Source organism: Mizuhopecten yessoensis, unplaced genomic scaffold (genome assembly GCF_002113885.1).
Source record: "Mizuhopecten yessoensis strain PY_sf001 unplaced genomic scaffold, ASM211388v2 scaffold716213, whole genome shotgun sequence".
Lineage (NCBI taxonomy): Eukaryota > Metazoa > Mollusca > Bivalvia > Pectinida > Pectinidae > Mizuhopecten > Mizuhopecten yessoensis.
This window is the reverse complement of record NW_018480004.1, coordinates 215,780-234,355: the sequence shown is the minus strand read 5'-3', so window position 1 is coordinate 234,355 and position 18,576 is coordinate 215,780. Positions and strand designations below refer to the sequence as shown.

Here is an 18,576-nt window from a genome sequence, read left to right as displayed (position 1 = left end):
ACTTTCGCTGGGGGTCCTAGCAACTGCATGACAACAAAACAATACAAGATATAGTTCCAATTTTCAAAATTTATTTTTTCGAATTTAAACAAGTCGTATATTATTATAATATACTTTACACACCTGACTTTAGCTTTAAAATCAAGTCAATCGTTTTTAATGTTAATTCATATTAGCATAACAAAACTACGTCGAGTGCTGTTTCACGGCGGACGTGAGCTATGCAAAAAAATGAATGTCATTTTCGTCAATAGGTCAAAGTATACAAAATGTAAATATATAGCATATATTATTATATCAATAATGGTCTTGAAACATTTTACCGAACTGTGGGAGACCGCTGTTGGGTTAGGTTTAGGGCTAGAGTTAGGGTTGTGGGAGACCACTGTTGAGAATACGTGGTTTTATTGGTCCCATATGTTGCAATTGCCAAACTCGTGTGCTGGTTTTGCGATGTCGGAGGATTATTTTTCTCGAGTCATGCTCTCACAACTAAAATTTGCTAAGCATCTGATACAATCTATGACACAATTCACTCTGTTGTCAATGTCGAATTTTAAGTTAAAGAAAATGTTTAAAATAATAACATAATAATAATAATTCGAGGTTCTTATATACCGCTTTATCTCAACCTAGTTTGTAGGTCGTCTCAAAGTGGTTCACAAATCATTATCCGTGGTTATAGGGCCTTTGCAACCAGCCAATATCTTTCTCAGCTCCCTTGGGAGCATACAGCCGGTAGTGCCATTTCGACGCTCACAGCTACAGGCCACGCTTCCACAATTGGTGCTCTACCCAAATTGGTACTTGGTCAGAAAGTAATTCCAATAATACTATATATGATATTTTTGTGTATTTTGCTCTTACTGTATAACAAAGGAGATATTTATCAGCATTTTCAACGAATAGTTTTGTTTTCAGGAACATTTTAAGGGTACACAATGACTTCAAAGCAAATATATCAGAAAACCAGTAAAAACAACGTACATTTCTGTACGTCGACAACATTTTGGAAGATTTGGAAGGGGTTAATTATAGGCATGTTTAAGTGTTGATTTCTGGTCCTTATGACCGTATAATATAAAGGTGTATATATGAACTTGTAGTTTAGTTTGGTATTTATAAAAGCAATATATTTTGTTGCAATCGGCACATCAACTAGCAGAAATAAAAACAAGTTTCATAGCCTGCGATATTGTGTACCAATTTGGGTACTTATCATAGCCGAAAAACGGACGAAATCTCACTGTGAGTTTAGCGTTCTTTTTAAGAAACAAATTACTTAGAATCAAAACTTTTTCTGAAAATTAACCACTTTGGATAATCTTTGTCAAGAATAAAGAAACATTCAAGATACAAGAATTTTTCAGAAAAGATTTATAAGAGGTATTTTAATGCAAGAAAACCCTGTTTACATAACGTAAATACAGTTTATGGCAGTGATACGGGAAACCCTTAAAGTAAATACCTAAAACAGTCATAACGGACCTTTCTACCTCGTTCTTTTTGAAAACTCATTGAGATCAAGTTGTATATGTAACATAGGTCATTATATACAATGTTTCCGCTAGGAGTCGAACCCGGGACCTCCAGTTTACTAGTCTGACGCTCAACTAAATGAGTTGAGGAGAAGATCTCACTATCCGAGTCGGTAGGAAGCGGCAAGTATTTCACCAGGTGATATATTCTCCCTTCAAGGAAGATCTCGTCCGGAGCCCTCCAGGGGTCTTAGCGATTCTTTCGAAAGTATCGATGGAGCTATTAGTCAATATTTCCCGGGTTCCTATGTAACAGAGGTTGTTATTTATTCCATGCCTCCGCTAGGAGTCGAACCCGGGACCTCTTGTTTACTAGCCTGACGCTAAAGAGAAATTTTCCCTAGCCGTAGGAAGTGGCTAGTATTTCACCAGGAGAACATACACTTAATCAATAACTGGATTTTAATGAAGTATAAGTATTTTCAATATCAGTAAAGATTTTTGAACTTAATATTAATAGTCATCATTTTATATCTTTATATAACAAGTATAGGTCGAGAGTTGGACAGAAAATAAAACTGCATGAATGAAAATTAAAAAAAAAGATCACCTCTAAAGTCACATTTGAATCTTACCAAATCATAGACTGGGCCAGTCTAGTTTATATATGTAGGTTTCAATGAGTTAAAATTGTAGTCCAGACATGCAAAACGTTTGGGCCAATTCTTTCTCTGATTTCTCTGCTATCTGATTCATAAAAGAGGAAAAAAAAACTAAATAAAAACAATTTTATGTTAATTCATTTATTCATAATACAAAAACTCTAAATTAATATGCAGTTAATAACTAAACAGTTATCATTGTAATACTATAAATAATACATACAACCTACAAAATCCCATTTCATACAATCTTGACAGTATTAATATTACGCTATAGAGACTCCCGAAAACCTATACATCGATATACGTTAATATACACAACGAACTTATACAACATACACTAAAAACTCGATATAATGCCCCTCAATTCATATGCCACCTCGTTTACCGACAACATGTTTCAAGCGCCCTTTTCCCCGTTTTCTTTAGAGTTTTTTTATTTTTTTAATTTCCCCTTATTTTATCGTCAACCCTCTTTATAACGCCAAAATGTGTCTGGACCAACAGTGACAGTATAACGAGGTTTTATTGTTAGGGTTGTCTGGACCAACGGTGACAGTATAACGAAGTTTTAATGTATATCTTATGCAGGTTAAAATTTGTCTGGACCAACGGTTACAGTATAACGAGGTTTAGTGTTTATCTAATGCATGTTAAAACACGATCGATATATTGTTTACTTTGAAAAATATGTTCAATATACATAAATATGTATATATTTCAAAAAAAAAAAGAACGTGTATATTATAGATGGTATACATGAAGTATAATTAGCATTGGGATACTGTGGTCTGCGTTCATCCTACTTAAACGTATAATCACTATCTTTATTCCGGTATAATAGATTATTGTATTTATCCAGAAATACCTTATCCATGTATTACCACATATTTTCATTATAAAACAAAAGTATCGAGACCCGAAAACATTTAAATTAAACTCTTTCAATTCAAAGGTTGGAATAGTTCATTTACTGAAATGTGTAACTAGAGCTATCGATCGCCCGCCATTATGATGTATGAAGTTTGAATGACCGAGTTCCCGGTGTATAGAGGTACTTGATCAGGTGAGGTTCCGGTGTACAGAGGTTCTGGGCTGTTTATTAAACACAGCGTATATTACTGTATTTAGTGTGGTAAAAACTAACTTTAACACACGCACGTGATACATGTATAATATATATCAGAAATAAAGTAATTGCTACAAGAAATGAACTGGAAGAAATTGTTAGCATAGGATATGAAATGAAACAACCTCCGCGCAAAAAGGCTAAAACACTTGTAATGCTGCAGTAATATATCAATCAGAAAATGTTGGTGTTCTGGCATAAAATTATATACCGTACTACGATAAGATCATAATTGTAATAGAAAGTTAACATTTTGAGATTCTGTAGCCAGATAACGCCCAGTCAGAAGGGAAAAAAAAATCAAAAATGAAAACAGCGACCTCTGACGGGCTGTTATAGAACTAACCAAATTACTGGATCATTTGACAATACATGTTTAAGCTTGGATAACGATGAATTAAGCGCAAATCACAAGTTTCAGATCTTAGAAAACATTAAGTCGATACAGATCTGACTTTTCAGTGCCCTCTAGCGGGTTGCATTTACATTGATTCAGTGAAGCGTATCTAATCAGGTACATGTCATACTGGTCAGAATAGACAGGGTATCGAAAACACAGGTTTCACAACATTCAGATGAGGGTCGGCACGATGTCATAATACTTAGTTGTCTATGGAAAATCAGGGGTCAGATAAGACAGTATGTCAGAATACTCGGGGTTCAAATTAACTGTATGTCAAAATACAAAGTGGCCAGATTGACAGGATTTCAGAATACCCGGGGGTAATATTAGTTGGAATATCAGAATACTCGGGGGTAAGATTAGTTGGAATATCAGAATACTCCGGGGTCAAAATCACAGGATGTCAAAATACAAAGTGGTCAGATAAGACAGTATGTCAGAATACTAAGGGATCAGATTGACAGGATGTCAACATAATCAGGGGCTGATTTGGAAAGGTTTCACTCTACACTTATACATCGCAGCATTTTGAATCAGGACACTTGAAACTGATGACGTCACATTTGGTTTCTGTTAAAAGCAACTGCACCAGAACCACGGTAATCTGAATATGTAAAACGATGAATATCTCGGCGCATAGTTGCAGGTAATAAATATACTTTTCTCGTCAATTTTTATGCCATTATTAAAAACAAATACCAAGGTTCTGTATAGCAAGGTTCAAATAGGTTTTGTAAGATATATATATATTTCACATATGGCACGGATTTAAAGAAATAGTGATTTTTTTCTTATCCGAACCCTCAGTAATCTGACATTCTATTCAAATAACAAGTCCAATCAGATTTTATTTTAAAACACAAAGCCGAAACTAGGTTATTTAATTACCTGTCTACTCAAAGCAATGTGTTAGACCCAACAAAGGGACCGTTAGACCCCAAAGCTACAGCACCTTGTTTTGTATGAATTTCGACAACTTATCACATTCGGACATTTTGTTTCATAACTGTAATATTTTGGTGTTTTTGGTGTTTCTTTAAGGTTACTCGACACATCGTCATCAGCGTCCATTTTCGTGACGTACAGCGGACTGAATGATACCTAGCGAAATGTGCCCATACACCGATAAAAGTAACTCATCTTTGAAAAATGCAAAAACATACTCAATCACTCGAACGCTTTACATTAATGCAGCTTTCGCTAATGGTTTCGAAGGACCGAATTCACATTGATCATGTTACGTTGCTAGAGAAAACATCGGCAGATGCAGTTCAAGAAAGGCTGTCAATGAACTGAACAATAACCATGTGCGCTGTTCCAGATCAACTGTACTTGAAGACTTTGACGTCACCGTTCTCCTGTGTTATGATGAGATGTCCGAAAGGACTGAGACAGACGGCGATGGGATGAATCAGACCATCCGCAGAGCAGAGAACTCGGTTCTTGTATTCCCCGTCCGCACCCAGAGCGTGGACGGAGTTACCAGTCTTGTCTGCCAAAAACAAGTTCCCCTGGCGGTCGGTGCAGATCCCACGCGGATCACAAACGATGTTGTCGGGGAGAACCTGTTCGAACTTCACTCCACCATCGCGGCGGATACAGATGATCCCGTTCCGAGACTGGCAATCTGAGACGAGAATCTCGCCCGCCGCATTAGTTGTGACGTAATAGGGCCAAGTGAACAGAAGTTTACCAGGTTGTCGTTTGTCTTCGCGGTACGTTTGTAGAACAGTCCCGTCCAACGCCAGAACGTCGACGCATTGAATACCGGACGCACAGCAAGAAACAACCAGGACAGGGTTGTTTGGAGATGTTGTGACGTCACAGCTTATTCCGCGGTACTGTTTTACAGTTCTGACGCGTTTCCGGATCCTCATATTCTTGTCTTGTACGGATACAAACATGATTGTGGCAAGTTCCGGCAGTGTTACAGCCACTTCTGCGCTAGCCACGTCAACAATACCATGCGGCCAGCTCGGGACCGATACCTCTCCCATCACATTTCCTGTTGCGTCAAATGCTTTGATTTTCTTGTTGTGAAAATCAGTTATGACCGGAGTCCCGTCCTCAAGCATGGTAACGTCTAGTGGCCAACACTTCTTAGCATCGCCGTCTGTCTTCCCGTTAAACGAGAACAGCATCGGGACTGTACGAGATTTCGTTTGTGGAGGATTATTTGCATTTTCGGCATTTTCGGTCTCAGCATTCTTTCTATGAGAGACATGTGTCGAACTGTTTCTGGTACGAGGAAGGGAGTTAACTCTATTCACATCTGCCATCTTCTGAGAACGCTCAGTCCGTGGAGTGCGCGGAGCACGTGGGAGTGTGTTGGACTTAATAGGGGTCGCCCTAGATAGCGCTGCTTTTGTAGGAGTATCACGCGCAGAAGTGGGCCTCGATGACGTTGTTTCCCGAGCAGGCGACGGTCTAGATGTTGGCTTGTCACGTGCAGATGATGGTCTGGATGAAGAACCCCTGCGCGCGCGAATCGGCGGAGACAAGAGTTCCTGTGAGCTAATTGAATCGCTTGACGTCGATGAAACTGACGACGCCGACGAACTCATCATCGTGGTGGCTGGAGACTGAGTCGGCGACCGTTCGACACGGAATGTTCCCGTCCGTTTGATTGATGATCTTCTCTGAGGAGGTTGACCGTCCTTCTCAGACAAACCATTCATGTTGAGAAACGTTTCCTTTTTCAGATCGACCAAGTCAACGATCTTCCCAATGGAGTGTAGCTCAAGTAATCTTTGTATACACGAGTCAGGAATGAGTCTGTGTCGAGTGCTCAATTTACTCAAACGGGATTTCTGGATGTTCGCACGCATGTCATCTACTTGTAGCTTGATTGCATCAAAAACCGTGAGGAGTTCCGAATCACTACCAAACTGGATGAGGTTTTTGAGGAATGTGCCTGTGTTGTTTACATTTTTCTTCATTTCATCTATCTCGTTCATTCTTCCCTTCACGACCGTTCCCGTCTGCATATTCCTTTCGTCTAGGTCAACAATAAGCTTGTTTTCCAAATTTACCAATGCCTCATTGACCCTCTTCCTAATCGTCGTCATTTCTTTCATAATGGCCTCTTTGTTGTTGGAGAGTTCGCCGAGCTCTTTTTCGTGTTCCTCTCGCCAGTCTCGTAAAACCTCGCTCTGCATCTGGAGATTTTTTTGTACATATTCTGTTTCCGGTTTTAACTTTTGAGCTGCGTCTACCAAAGTCTCCACCATTTCACATCGTCTATGTTGCACGGCAACGCACGAGGAGCAAATAGTCACGTGACAATCAACACAGTAGTATTCGATAACCTTGTCTCTGTGATGAAAACACGGAATTTCCTTCTTATTTGATCGGATGGACTCAAGTGGGTCATTGCGCATGTCTATGAGTGAAACCACGATGTGTTCTCGGCAAGCTTTGATGACGTTGTGCGCTTTTATACAAGAATCACAGAAAACAACTTTACATGTCTGACACCAATTTTCGGCTTTGGCGCCAATTCTGTTGCCGTCTCTGCAACAGCTCTCGCAGTACTTATCAGTAGATTGCATGTCAATCTTTTCCATCAAACTACTCACGAAATGGTTGTCCGGAAACATATCCGTCCATTGTCCGCAATTTGAATTTCCGGTAGGAACACTCAGTTCTACATCAGCCCGGCATACAGGGCAGTTAAAATGTTTTTCCTGAGGGACAATTTTTTCGATTTCGGAGTCATTTTCTGCGGGATTGCTGTTGTCATCCCCGATGGATTTCTTTAGTACTTCTGTCAGACATTGACGACAGAATGTATGGAGACACGGAAGGAGTTTCGGAGATGTATAATTCTGTAAACAGACGGGACACTTAAGGAATTGGTCCTGTATTTCCTTTAGCGTCTCCATCGTAAGCCTCGGTTTCGGAGGGCGGTGTCCGGATTATACGGCTTTCATTACGTAGTGGGAACCATCGTGAATCTGTAAAATACGAAACAGTGGTCAATAAACAGTTATGATGTTCAAAATTTAAGTAGTTAATTACAAATTAAAGAGAGAAATATAAATTAATATGATGATAATGAGGTGAAATTAAAAATGACGCATCTATTGACGGAAGGAATAGGTAAATATTTTTCTTATTTTTTGGGAACAGTTATGCAATTTCAAAGAGAGAGCAGACCTGCTATATCACAATACATGATCGTATGACGCAATTCATATGGAACCCTCCTCCAGATTCGTGGATGGGGTAGTGATCGACTGTATCGGCAGTGACTTCTGCCCAAGAGATATTGAGCACAAGATGGTCACACCCCATCCCGTCACCCAACCCACCCCAACCAACTTCGATGCGGGGAGGGGGAGGGTGTGTAATAATGAAATTCGTCTCCTATATTTTCTGTCTCTTTTTTAACATTTTGCCACCTACCACAATGTCAGATAATACAAATGTTATTGTAGAAATATAGTAAATATTTACCATTTCATGTACGTTTCATACAAGCATGACAGTTTAAATTCCAATTTTGAATATTGTTTGTTTTTTAAAATACTGTAGATATTTACTTCGTTTATCCAATTTGAAAATATTCTATTTCTCTCACAAAATAGCATCATCGAATTCATTTCGTCAAATTCAGCACATCTGTCGCCTTTCAAATATATATATCATTAGCATCATTAAAACGAATCGCGTGGTCGGAAGAAAAATATGATAATGTTTTTCCTCCAATAGCGAATGTGATCTATATATTTTTCATCTTTTTTGACAGGATAAAATTAAGATAATTCATCAAATTTATAATTTAACCACAAAAGAACTTTAATGTACATCAGAGACCATTAATGAATGGCTATGCGAAATTACATACGTATGGCTGTACGTATGGTTGTACGTATGGCTGTATGGCTGTACGACTGTATGTATGGCTGTATGGCTGTACGACTGTACGTATGGCTGTACGGCTGTACGTATGGCTGTACGTAAGGTTGTACGTATGGCTGTATGGCTGTACGACTGTATGTATGGCTGTATGGCTGTACGACTGTACGTATGGCTGTACGGCTGTACGTATGGCTGTATGGCTGTACGGCTGTACGACTGTACGGTTGTACGTATGGCTGTATGGCTGTACGACTGTACGTATGACTGTTTGGATGTACGGCTGTACGTATGTCTGTATGGCTGTACGGCTGTACCTATGGCTGTACGGCTGTACGACTCAATGTATGGCTGTATGGCTGTATGAATGTACGTATGACTGTATGGATTTACGACTTTATGTATGGCTGTATGGCTGTATGTATGGCTGTATGGCGGTACGACTGTACGTATGGCTGCACGACTGTACGTATTGCTGTACGACTGTACGTATGACTGCATGGATGTACGACTGTACGTACGGCTGAACGTATGGCTGTGCGGCTGTACGTATGGCCGTACGACTGTATGTAGGGTTGTATGGATGAACGACTGTACGTATGGCTGTAGGACTGTACGTATGACTGTATGGATGTACGGCTGTACGTATGGCTGTATGGCTGTACGGCTGTACGTATGGCTGTACGGCTGTACGACTGTATGTATGGCTGTATGGCTGTATGACTGTACGTATGGCTGTACATATGGCTGTACGACTGTACGTATGGCTGTACGTATGACTGTACGAATGTACGTACGGCTGTATGGCTGTACGGCTGTACGTATGGCTGTATATTGGTGTTTATTTTGCTAAGGTTTCAGACATTTGATTTATCGGCATATATACATGTATTTATACACTATAAAGTCTATTTCTCTATTCCACGTTCTCAGCTTGTGTCTCTGTATCTCTAAATAGACAATTCTATCATAGATTGTGTGCATTATGTAATATGAAGAAGGTAGAAGATGAATTTCATTTCATTTTGAAATGTCCTTGTTATGCTGACATACGAGCTAAATTCATCAAAAAATATTATTCAAACCGTACTAGCATGTTTAAATTTATCCAACTGCTAAACAGTAATAGTTTATCAGAAATTAAAAATTTGGGTAAATATCTAGTGCATGCGAACAAGAAAAGGTCTCAACTTCTGTAATTAGTGGTTACTGTTCACTCTCCACTATATAATGTACAATTATAATACCTAGACATATCATGTTTGCATGGATGTAATTTGTATTGTACTGTATATATGTTGTAACTGATAAGTCGGATGACTTAAAGTAATAATTAACTTAATCATACAGTATCCGCTTATATTTCAGTCTCTCTAAATAATTAACTAATGACGTTCTGGCTCTCTATATCAACAAACATCCTTTTGACCTTCAATATCTCGATATCTCTCACCCGTCTCACCATTATCTCCATCACACATTCTCAACTAATCTCTGTCTCTCCACCACGCGTTCTCAACAAATATCTCTATCTCTCTAATTCAGTGGTCATCTCTTCACCACGCATTCTCAGCAAATCTCTCTATCTCTCTAAATCAACTAGCATTCTCTCCACCACACGTTCTCGGGCACTCTCTCTCTATCTCTAAACCGACTGACCATTTTGTCCGTCACGCGTTCTTGGCTGAGCCTCAATCTCGCTGAACCAACAAACTGTTCTCGCCAACGCACGTTCTTAGCTAATCTCTCTATGGGGAGGAGGCCTTCTAAGGGGTTTTGCAGATTGATGCAGGGTTCTGTGTTTTATTTAACAATATAAATATGCCACCGTAGAATGACTTAATTGATGTAAAGTAAAGATGAACGCATGCATTGTTAACATTAAAATTAAGTGATATTTTCAGATAGCATATAGCCTTAATTAAGAGCAAAAATGACAGGCAACGGTCTTTATTTGAAAAGGTCAAGGTTATTCTCAGTCACTGAGATCGTCTACTGAAATGGACAATCCTTATCTGTTCATACCAGATATGTAAGGCAAATATCTATAGGGAAATATTTGCTGTATTAACTAATATTTACCCAAGATGGCGACCGTAAACGGAGTGTTGACATTTCTGTTCGGTGTGACGGTTATGTATACTGTGTTTGTATAGGATCATGAATGTCTCATTGAAATTTGTTCGTAACTGGTAGGTATATCTTGCGTTTTGACCTGAAAACCACAGTTACGTCCCCTTAATTCCTGTCGTAAATGAGCGTCGTTAACGGATTCGTCTCTACACTCTACCTAGTCTCGTTCAACCAGACGCTGTTCGGCGTAGCTTGCGCAGACGACAAGAGTCTGGTAGAACGAGACAAAAATCTACCAAGTCGTCTGGCTACGCATGAGTGATTCATCGCCGGAAGAGAGCTACATTTGGCATGCGTATAGGGACATTGTATAACGTCTACTCCGAGTTAACATTTTTACTTGTATATAGTACCACACATCTTATGTAAGGAAATACACTTTTGCATCTTTCAAGTGTATTGGTTTAGTTCGTGAGACTGATACATTTTAATAGGCTTATGTTGACCAATACTTTTCAAATGTATTTTCATCTAAATTGTTTGATAGATTGAGCTATTTACGGGTTGTCCTCAATATTGAGTTTATACTCATTATATACTCTTAAATTTATTGATATGTTCATCAATCTGCCTTGGTTTATTTGTGGCATATAAGTTGACATTCTGAGTTTGGAAAATGCCTGTCTTTGCTTTGAAAAAGATAAAATCTTAAAATACAACTTAGATAAGAAGACAGCGATGAACGTATGAACCTGTATAGCGAGTCTTCGAAAGAAATGCGTATTTCAGGGCNCGCCCCGCCCCGCCCCGCCCCGATAACAAACCAAAAGGACCCTTTGTATCTCCTCGCAACACCAATACGTGCGAACACAAAAAAAATCTTTATATAGTTTACAGTCAGTTACCCAGATTATTGATTCTTGCATTTGTTTGATTGTTTGTTTGTTTTTGTATCCACGGCCCATCGACAGAAGAATTTTGTAACATGGGGAGACCATTTGATAAAGCAAAAACTCAAATTCAAGCAAAAAAAAACAAGTAATCGTATATCTTATAATCGTCTGCACGAATGGCGTAGAAAATGAAAACAAAACAAAAACTTTTAATGGAATAATATTTGAAACAAATGTTGCGTGTTTGTACAAGTAAATCACACGGGAAAAACGATACACAATTACCTTATAGTAAAAATAATTGTGTCTACCTCATTTTGTTTTTTCTTTCATATATATAACAAGCTTAGAACAGTTTTATGTGTGTTTAAAGAACAGGTTCTTGTAAACATCGTAAGTAATTATATAAAAAATTATCGTAGACGGATGAAAATCCTCCCACGATTAAAATATAAAATACTAAAAATATTGAATCGGTGCCAATCAATTCTAAGTTTAAGTAAATATGTAGGTCGACATGATTTTGCCTTTCCTTGTATAGTCTTACTTATTATATATATTGTGTAAGGTGGTCTAGAAAAATACTAGTTTCTGTATACAAAAGAAATTCGGCAGATCGGACACTTAGGTTTGTGGAATCTTGGTTGTCCGGGAACCATACTAGTCAGGACACTTTGGTTTGTGTGTACAGTGGAACCTTGTTGGTCTGGACACTTTGGTTTGTGTGTACAGTAGAACCTTGTTAGTCAGGACACTTTGGTTTGTGTGTTCAGTAGAACCTTGTTAGTCTGGACACTTTGGTTTGTGTGGACAGTGTGGCACCTTGTTGGTCCGGACACTTTGGTTTGCGTGTACAGTGGAACCTTGTTAGTCTGGAAACTTTGGTTTTGTATGTAAAGGGGAACCTTGTTAGTCTGGACACATTGTGTTTAATGTCACTCTTCCTTAGCCGGAACATTTGGTTTGTATATAATTTGTTTTTTCCCTTATCACAATGACATAAAGAAGTCTTATTATTTTCGATATATAATTTCGAATAAAATTCAATTTTCAAAGATGAATACGTAAGTAAAATCAATGGTGAATACATAGGTAAAATGCATAAATTTTATCAACGATGTACCGTTCTTTAAAAAATCTTCGATGTTTACGAGTAAAGCTCTCGAAATCTTCTCTTGATCTACACAGAGGCTCCGTAAAAGTACAACGAATGATGTTCATACAACTTCTGAATGTAAGCTAGTCACGCTATAACCGGTCACTGTGTTATCTTTTAAGTAGGTTTGAAAAATATCTTGTTTAGGTTAAACGTTTTTGTCAATAAAACTAATAATGTATAAATTAAGTGCTTTGAAATTTTCATAAATCAAGAAAACTCCTATATCTATGGGACTTTTTGAAATCGTTTTTATTTGAAATTGTTACTTTCTCGTCAAACTTGTTATTTAACCTGTACAATACCGGCTGAATGGAACGGGTTTTCGTAGTCTACTAAAAGGGAATGTCATTTGTATTTCTTAAATTTTATCGCAAGAAATGGGAAAGGTTTTAAAGAGAAAACTCGTTAAAAACTAATGTGTTTGAAAAAAATTAAAGCAGTATACAAATGGCGTGTGTGTATGTACAATAGTGACGAAGAATGACTTCTCCGAGCTACTTGATAAATTATTTCTGTTTATCTATGATTTTTATAAAAGATGCTCAGAATATATTCTCTCTGACAAAACAAAAGACTTTTCCTCCTTTCGGGATGGTTGAAACTTCAGAAAACGGGTATATACTGTCTATATATGAAGATTGTTTACATAATTTATGTACTATCACACAAGTCCCTAATTTTTAAATATGTGTGTATCGAGATATATGTGTATCGAGATATATGTGTATCGAGATATATGTGTATCGAGATATATGTGTATCGAGATATATGTGTGTCGAGATATATGTGTATCGAGATATATGTGTATCAAGGTATATGTGTGTCGAGATATATGTGTATCGAGATATATGTGTATCAAGGTATATGTGTGTCGAGATACATGTGTATCGAAATATATGTGTATCAAGATATATGTGTATCGAGATATATGTGTATCGAGATATATGTGTATCGAGATATATGTGTATCGAGATATATGTGTATCGAGATATATGTGTATCGAGATATATGTGTATCGAGATATATGTGTATCGAGATATATGTGTATCGAGATATATGTGTATCGAGATATATGTGTATCGAGATATATGTGTATCGAGATATATGTGTATCGAGATATATGTGTATCGAGATATATGTGTGTCGAGATATATGTGTATCAAGGTATATTTGTATCGAGATATATGTGTATCAAGATATATGTGTATCGAGATATATGTGTGTCGAGATATATGTGTATCGAGATATATGTGTATCGAGATATATGTGTATCGAGATATGTATGTGTATCGAGATATATGTGTATCGAGATATATGTATCGAGATATATGTGTATCAAGATATATGTGTATCGAGATATATGTGTATCGAGATATATGTGTATCGAGATATATGTGTGTCGAGATATATGTGTATCGAGGTACATGTGGAACGAGAGAATACTTTTATATAGTATTTCAAAAATAATATTAAATATTTTGGTATCGGCTGTTTGTGGACGATATCTTTACTACCGTCAAATCTTGAACATTGCCATTTTTTGCTGTTGTATGTCTACTGTCTTCAATGTGACGTCATAATGTTATGACGTCATAGTGGTTGTGTTTTAATTCTGACGCCAGAATGAGTGTTATTACCTGAGAAATTTACCAGAATAAGACTTATATGACAACACAAGTAGTTATACTAAAATACCTTATTCATTTCTAAGCCCCTTTAAAACAAATTGTGTTTATACATGATCGATCACCGTGGCATGTTGGCCTGACCGTAACGCATTCCATGATAAACTTGATTGACAGACCAGAAATGTGACGATGACAATTTTAAGACTTAAACCACCGTGAAAATGTAGAAAGGTCGACACAATGTCATATAAATCAATGTTATCTGCCTGTCAGGCTTAGAGTGGATACACCAGTTTTGTAACATATATTAAAGGCCTAGATTTGCGTCAGACGCTGGATGTAAAAGAGTTTAACCTCCTCAATGTATACTCTCCACATTTAGAGGTTAGTAAAGTGCGAAATGGAATATAAAGAACTGAAATTGGAATGGACCGGACTTCATATGTTCTTTAATTATTTCAGCAGTGTTTATCCTGAGATTTTTGTATTAATAAAATTATTAGTATCATATAAATAATAGGGTCGACATAGTGTCATATAAATAATAGGGTCGACATAGTGTCATATAAATAACAGGGTCGACAAAGTGTCATATAAATAACAGGGTCGAAAAAGTATCATATAAATAATAGGGTGGAGGAAGTGTCATATAAATAATAGGGTCGACATAGTGGCATATAAATAAAAGGGTCGACAAAGTGTCATATAAATAACAGGGTCGACAAAGTGTCATATAAATAACAGGGTCGAAAAAGTATCATATAAATAATAGGGTGGAGGAAGTGTCATATAAATAATAGGGTCGACATAGTGCCATATAAATAACAGGGTCGACATAGTGTCATATAAATAATAGGGTCGACATAGTGTCATATAAATAACAGGGTCGACATAGTGTCATATAAATAATAGGGTCGATATAGTGTCATATAAATAATAGGGTCGACATAGTGTCATAAAAATAATAGGGTCGACAAAGTGTCATATAAATAACAGTGTCGACAAAGTATCATATAAATAATAGGGTGGAGGAAGTGTCATATAAATAATAGGGTCGACGTAGTGTCATATAAATAACAGGGTCGACAAAGTGTCATATAAATAATAGGGTCGACATAGTGTCATAAAAATAATAGGGTCGACAAAGTGTCATATAAATAACAGTGTCGACAAAGTATCATATAAATAATAGGGTGGAGGAAGTGTCAAATAAATAATAGGGTCGACATAGTGTCATATAAATAATAATAATAGGGTCGACATAGTGTCATATAAATAATAATAATAGGGTCGACATAGTGTCATATAAATAACAGGGTTGACAAAGTGTCATATAAATAATAGGGTCGACATAGTGTCATACAAATAATAGGGTCGACAAAGTGTCATATAAATAACAGGGTCGAAAAAGTATCATATAAATAATAGGGTGGAGGAAGTGTCAAATAAATAATAGGGTCGACATAGTGTCATATAAATAACAGGGTTGACAAAGTGTCATATAAATAATAGGGTCGACAAAGAGTCATATAAATAATAGGGTCGACAAAGTGTCATATAAATTATAGGGTCGACATAGTGTCATATAAACAATAGGGTCGACAAAGTGTCATATAAATAATAGGGTCGACATAAGGGTCGACATAGTGTCATATAAATAATAGGGTCGACATAGTGTCATACAAATAATAGGGTCGACAAAGTGTCATATAAATAACAGGGTCGACAAAGTATCATATAAATAATAGGGTGGAGGAAGTGTCATATAAATAATAGGGTCGACATAGTGTCATATAAATAATAGGGTCGACAAAGTGTCATATAAATTATAGGGTCGACATAGTGTCATATAAACAATAGGGTCGACAAAGTGTCATATAAATTATAGGGTCGACATAGTGTCATATAAACAATAGGGTCGACAAAGTGTCATATAAATTATAGGGTCGACATAGTGTCATATAAACAATAGGGTCGACAAAGTGTCATATAAATTATAGGGTCGACATAGCGTCATATAAATAATAGGGTCGACAAAGGGTCATATAAATAATAGGGTCGACATAGGGTCATATAAATAATAGGGTCGACATAGGGTCATATAAATAATAGGGTCGACAAAGTGTCATCTAAATAATAGGGCCGACAAAGTGTCATATAAATAATAGGGGCGACATAGTGTCATATAAATAAGAGGGTCGACATAGTGTCATATAAATAACAGGGTCGACATAGTGTCATATAAATAACAGGTTCGACAAAGTGTCATATAAATAATAGGGACGACATAGTGTCATAAAAATAATAGGGTCGACAAAGTGTCATATAACTAATAGGGTCGACATAGTGTCATATAAATAACAGGGTCCACAAAGTGTCATATAAATAACAGGGTCGAAAAAGTATCATATAAATAATAGGGTGGAGGAAGTGTCAAATAAATAATAGGGTCGACATAGTGTCATAGAAATAATAGGGTCGACAAAGTGTCATATAAATTATAAGGTCGACATAGTGTCATATAAATAATAGCGTCGACAAAGTGTCATATAAATAATAGGCTCGACATAGTGTCATATAAATAATAGGGTCGACAGAGTGTCATATAAATAATAGGGTCGACAAAGTGTCATATAAATAACAGGAACGACATAGTGTCATATAAATAATAGGGTTGACAAAGTGTCATATAAATAATAGGGTCGACATAGTGTCATATAAATAATAGCTGTGAGTGCCGAAATGGCAGACCGGCTGTATACTCCCCTGGTAGTGTTGAGAAAACTATTGGCTGTTTGCAAAGGCCCTATAACCACAGATAACAATGAACCGCTTTGAGACGACGTACGAACTAGGTTGTGATAAATTATTATTATTATTATTAAATGAATAATTTCCACCACACTTTTTGGACTGAATTTTTCCAAACATATTTGAAATAACACCACTTATTCATACTATGAAAATGTTTGGTATACAAGAATAATAATAATGAAAAATCAGTAAAATTTTCACAAAGTGTTTGATTTAACTCACATTCTGAATGATGAATATATATTATTACAGCACTGCATGAGAGTAAATGACCTTTCCCAAGAAATAAGATGCGAAAAATACGATTATTTTTCAGAAAAATGCTTTCAGGCTGATATTCCATTTTTCGACACCCATGCTGAAATAAGGTTAATTAATCATCCAAATTATTAGTAGAGTGATTCAAAGTAATAGCTCCATACGTATAAGGGATAAGTAATTTTAACATAGCTGGAAATAGCCCCTTTATAAAAATGCCTAAATATACCAAAATCGCCAAAAATCATGATACTGGATAATATGCCTACTCCTATCATGTCGGGGTGAGAAATCGTGTTGCGAACGTAGCAATTTTAGCACGATTTCTCACCCGGGTGAGAAATCGTGTCAGGGTGAGAAATCGTGCCGTAACAGACGACCTACGAACTAGGTTGTGATAAAGCGGTATATACGAACCTCGAATTTTTAATTATTTCATATCAAGTTAACAAGGCTTTCGGAAACTGTATCCAAACATCTAAACGTTCCAGTCCATTCATAGACCTGAATAAAACACACGAAGACTTTGACTCTATTTATGTTAGGTAAAAAACGTTAATGTGTTCATTGATTCATGAACGTTTCCATTTCAATTCATCTCAATGTGTTCGTTTATATTTGGTCAATTAACTTTTTATCAGAGGACTTTTCGCCAAAAAATGTTCTCAGTTTCTTTAGATATAGCAATTACGTCCAACCAATCAAGTCGTGTTTACGATACGGTTAAAAAGAGGGAGAGAAAGGGGAGTTCCGGAGGGATGGGTGAGTCCGTCCTGCTTTTTGACCTTATTTATTAAATAGCCGAGTGTATAAAATCCTACCGAATCAAAATGTTATGAGATAACGTTAAAAATAGTGTAAATTTAACGTTCATTTCATGTCACCGTGGCTTTTGAAAGAATGTCACGTGATGTTTGTTTTACTTTATATAGTAATTAAAAGTTCATTTTATTTTAAAAGTATATAATAAATTTCATGTAAAAAAAATAATATTTAAATTCACTTGAACAAATATAATGAATTTCACATGAAAATTAAAATAATATTTTCAGTTGATTTTGCTTGAAAATTTAAAATCAATACTTGACCATTTAAAATTATTTCGCGTAAAAAGGTTTTAATTTTTTCACTAGAAATTTTAAAATTTCACTTAATTTAAAATTCATTTCACTTGAACAGTTTTAACTTTTACGTAACTCGGCTTGTTTATTTGATAACA

The 18,576-nt window shown here is 36.6% G+C and overlaps 1 protein-coding gene across 1 annotated transcript in view; it reads right to left on the bottom strand.

The window, feature by feature from the left end:
- Positions 1–2,273: 2,273 nt before the first annotated feature.
- The window catches only part of LOC110442117 (E3 ubiquitin-protein ligase TRIM56-like), a 53,868-nt gene continuing 37,565 nt past the window's right edge, over positions 2,274–18,576 (bottom strand). Inside the window, exon 2 of the mRNA XM_021485574.1 lies at positions 2,274–7,628. Coding sequence (XP_021341249.1) covers positions 4,995–7,556 — 2,562 coding nt within the window. The 5' untranslated portion in view covers positions 7,557–7,628 and the 3' untranslated portion in view covers positions 2,274–4,994. The remainder of the gene's footprint in view (positions 7,629–18,576) is intronic.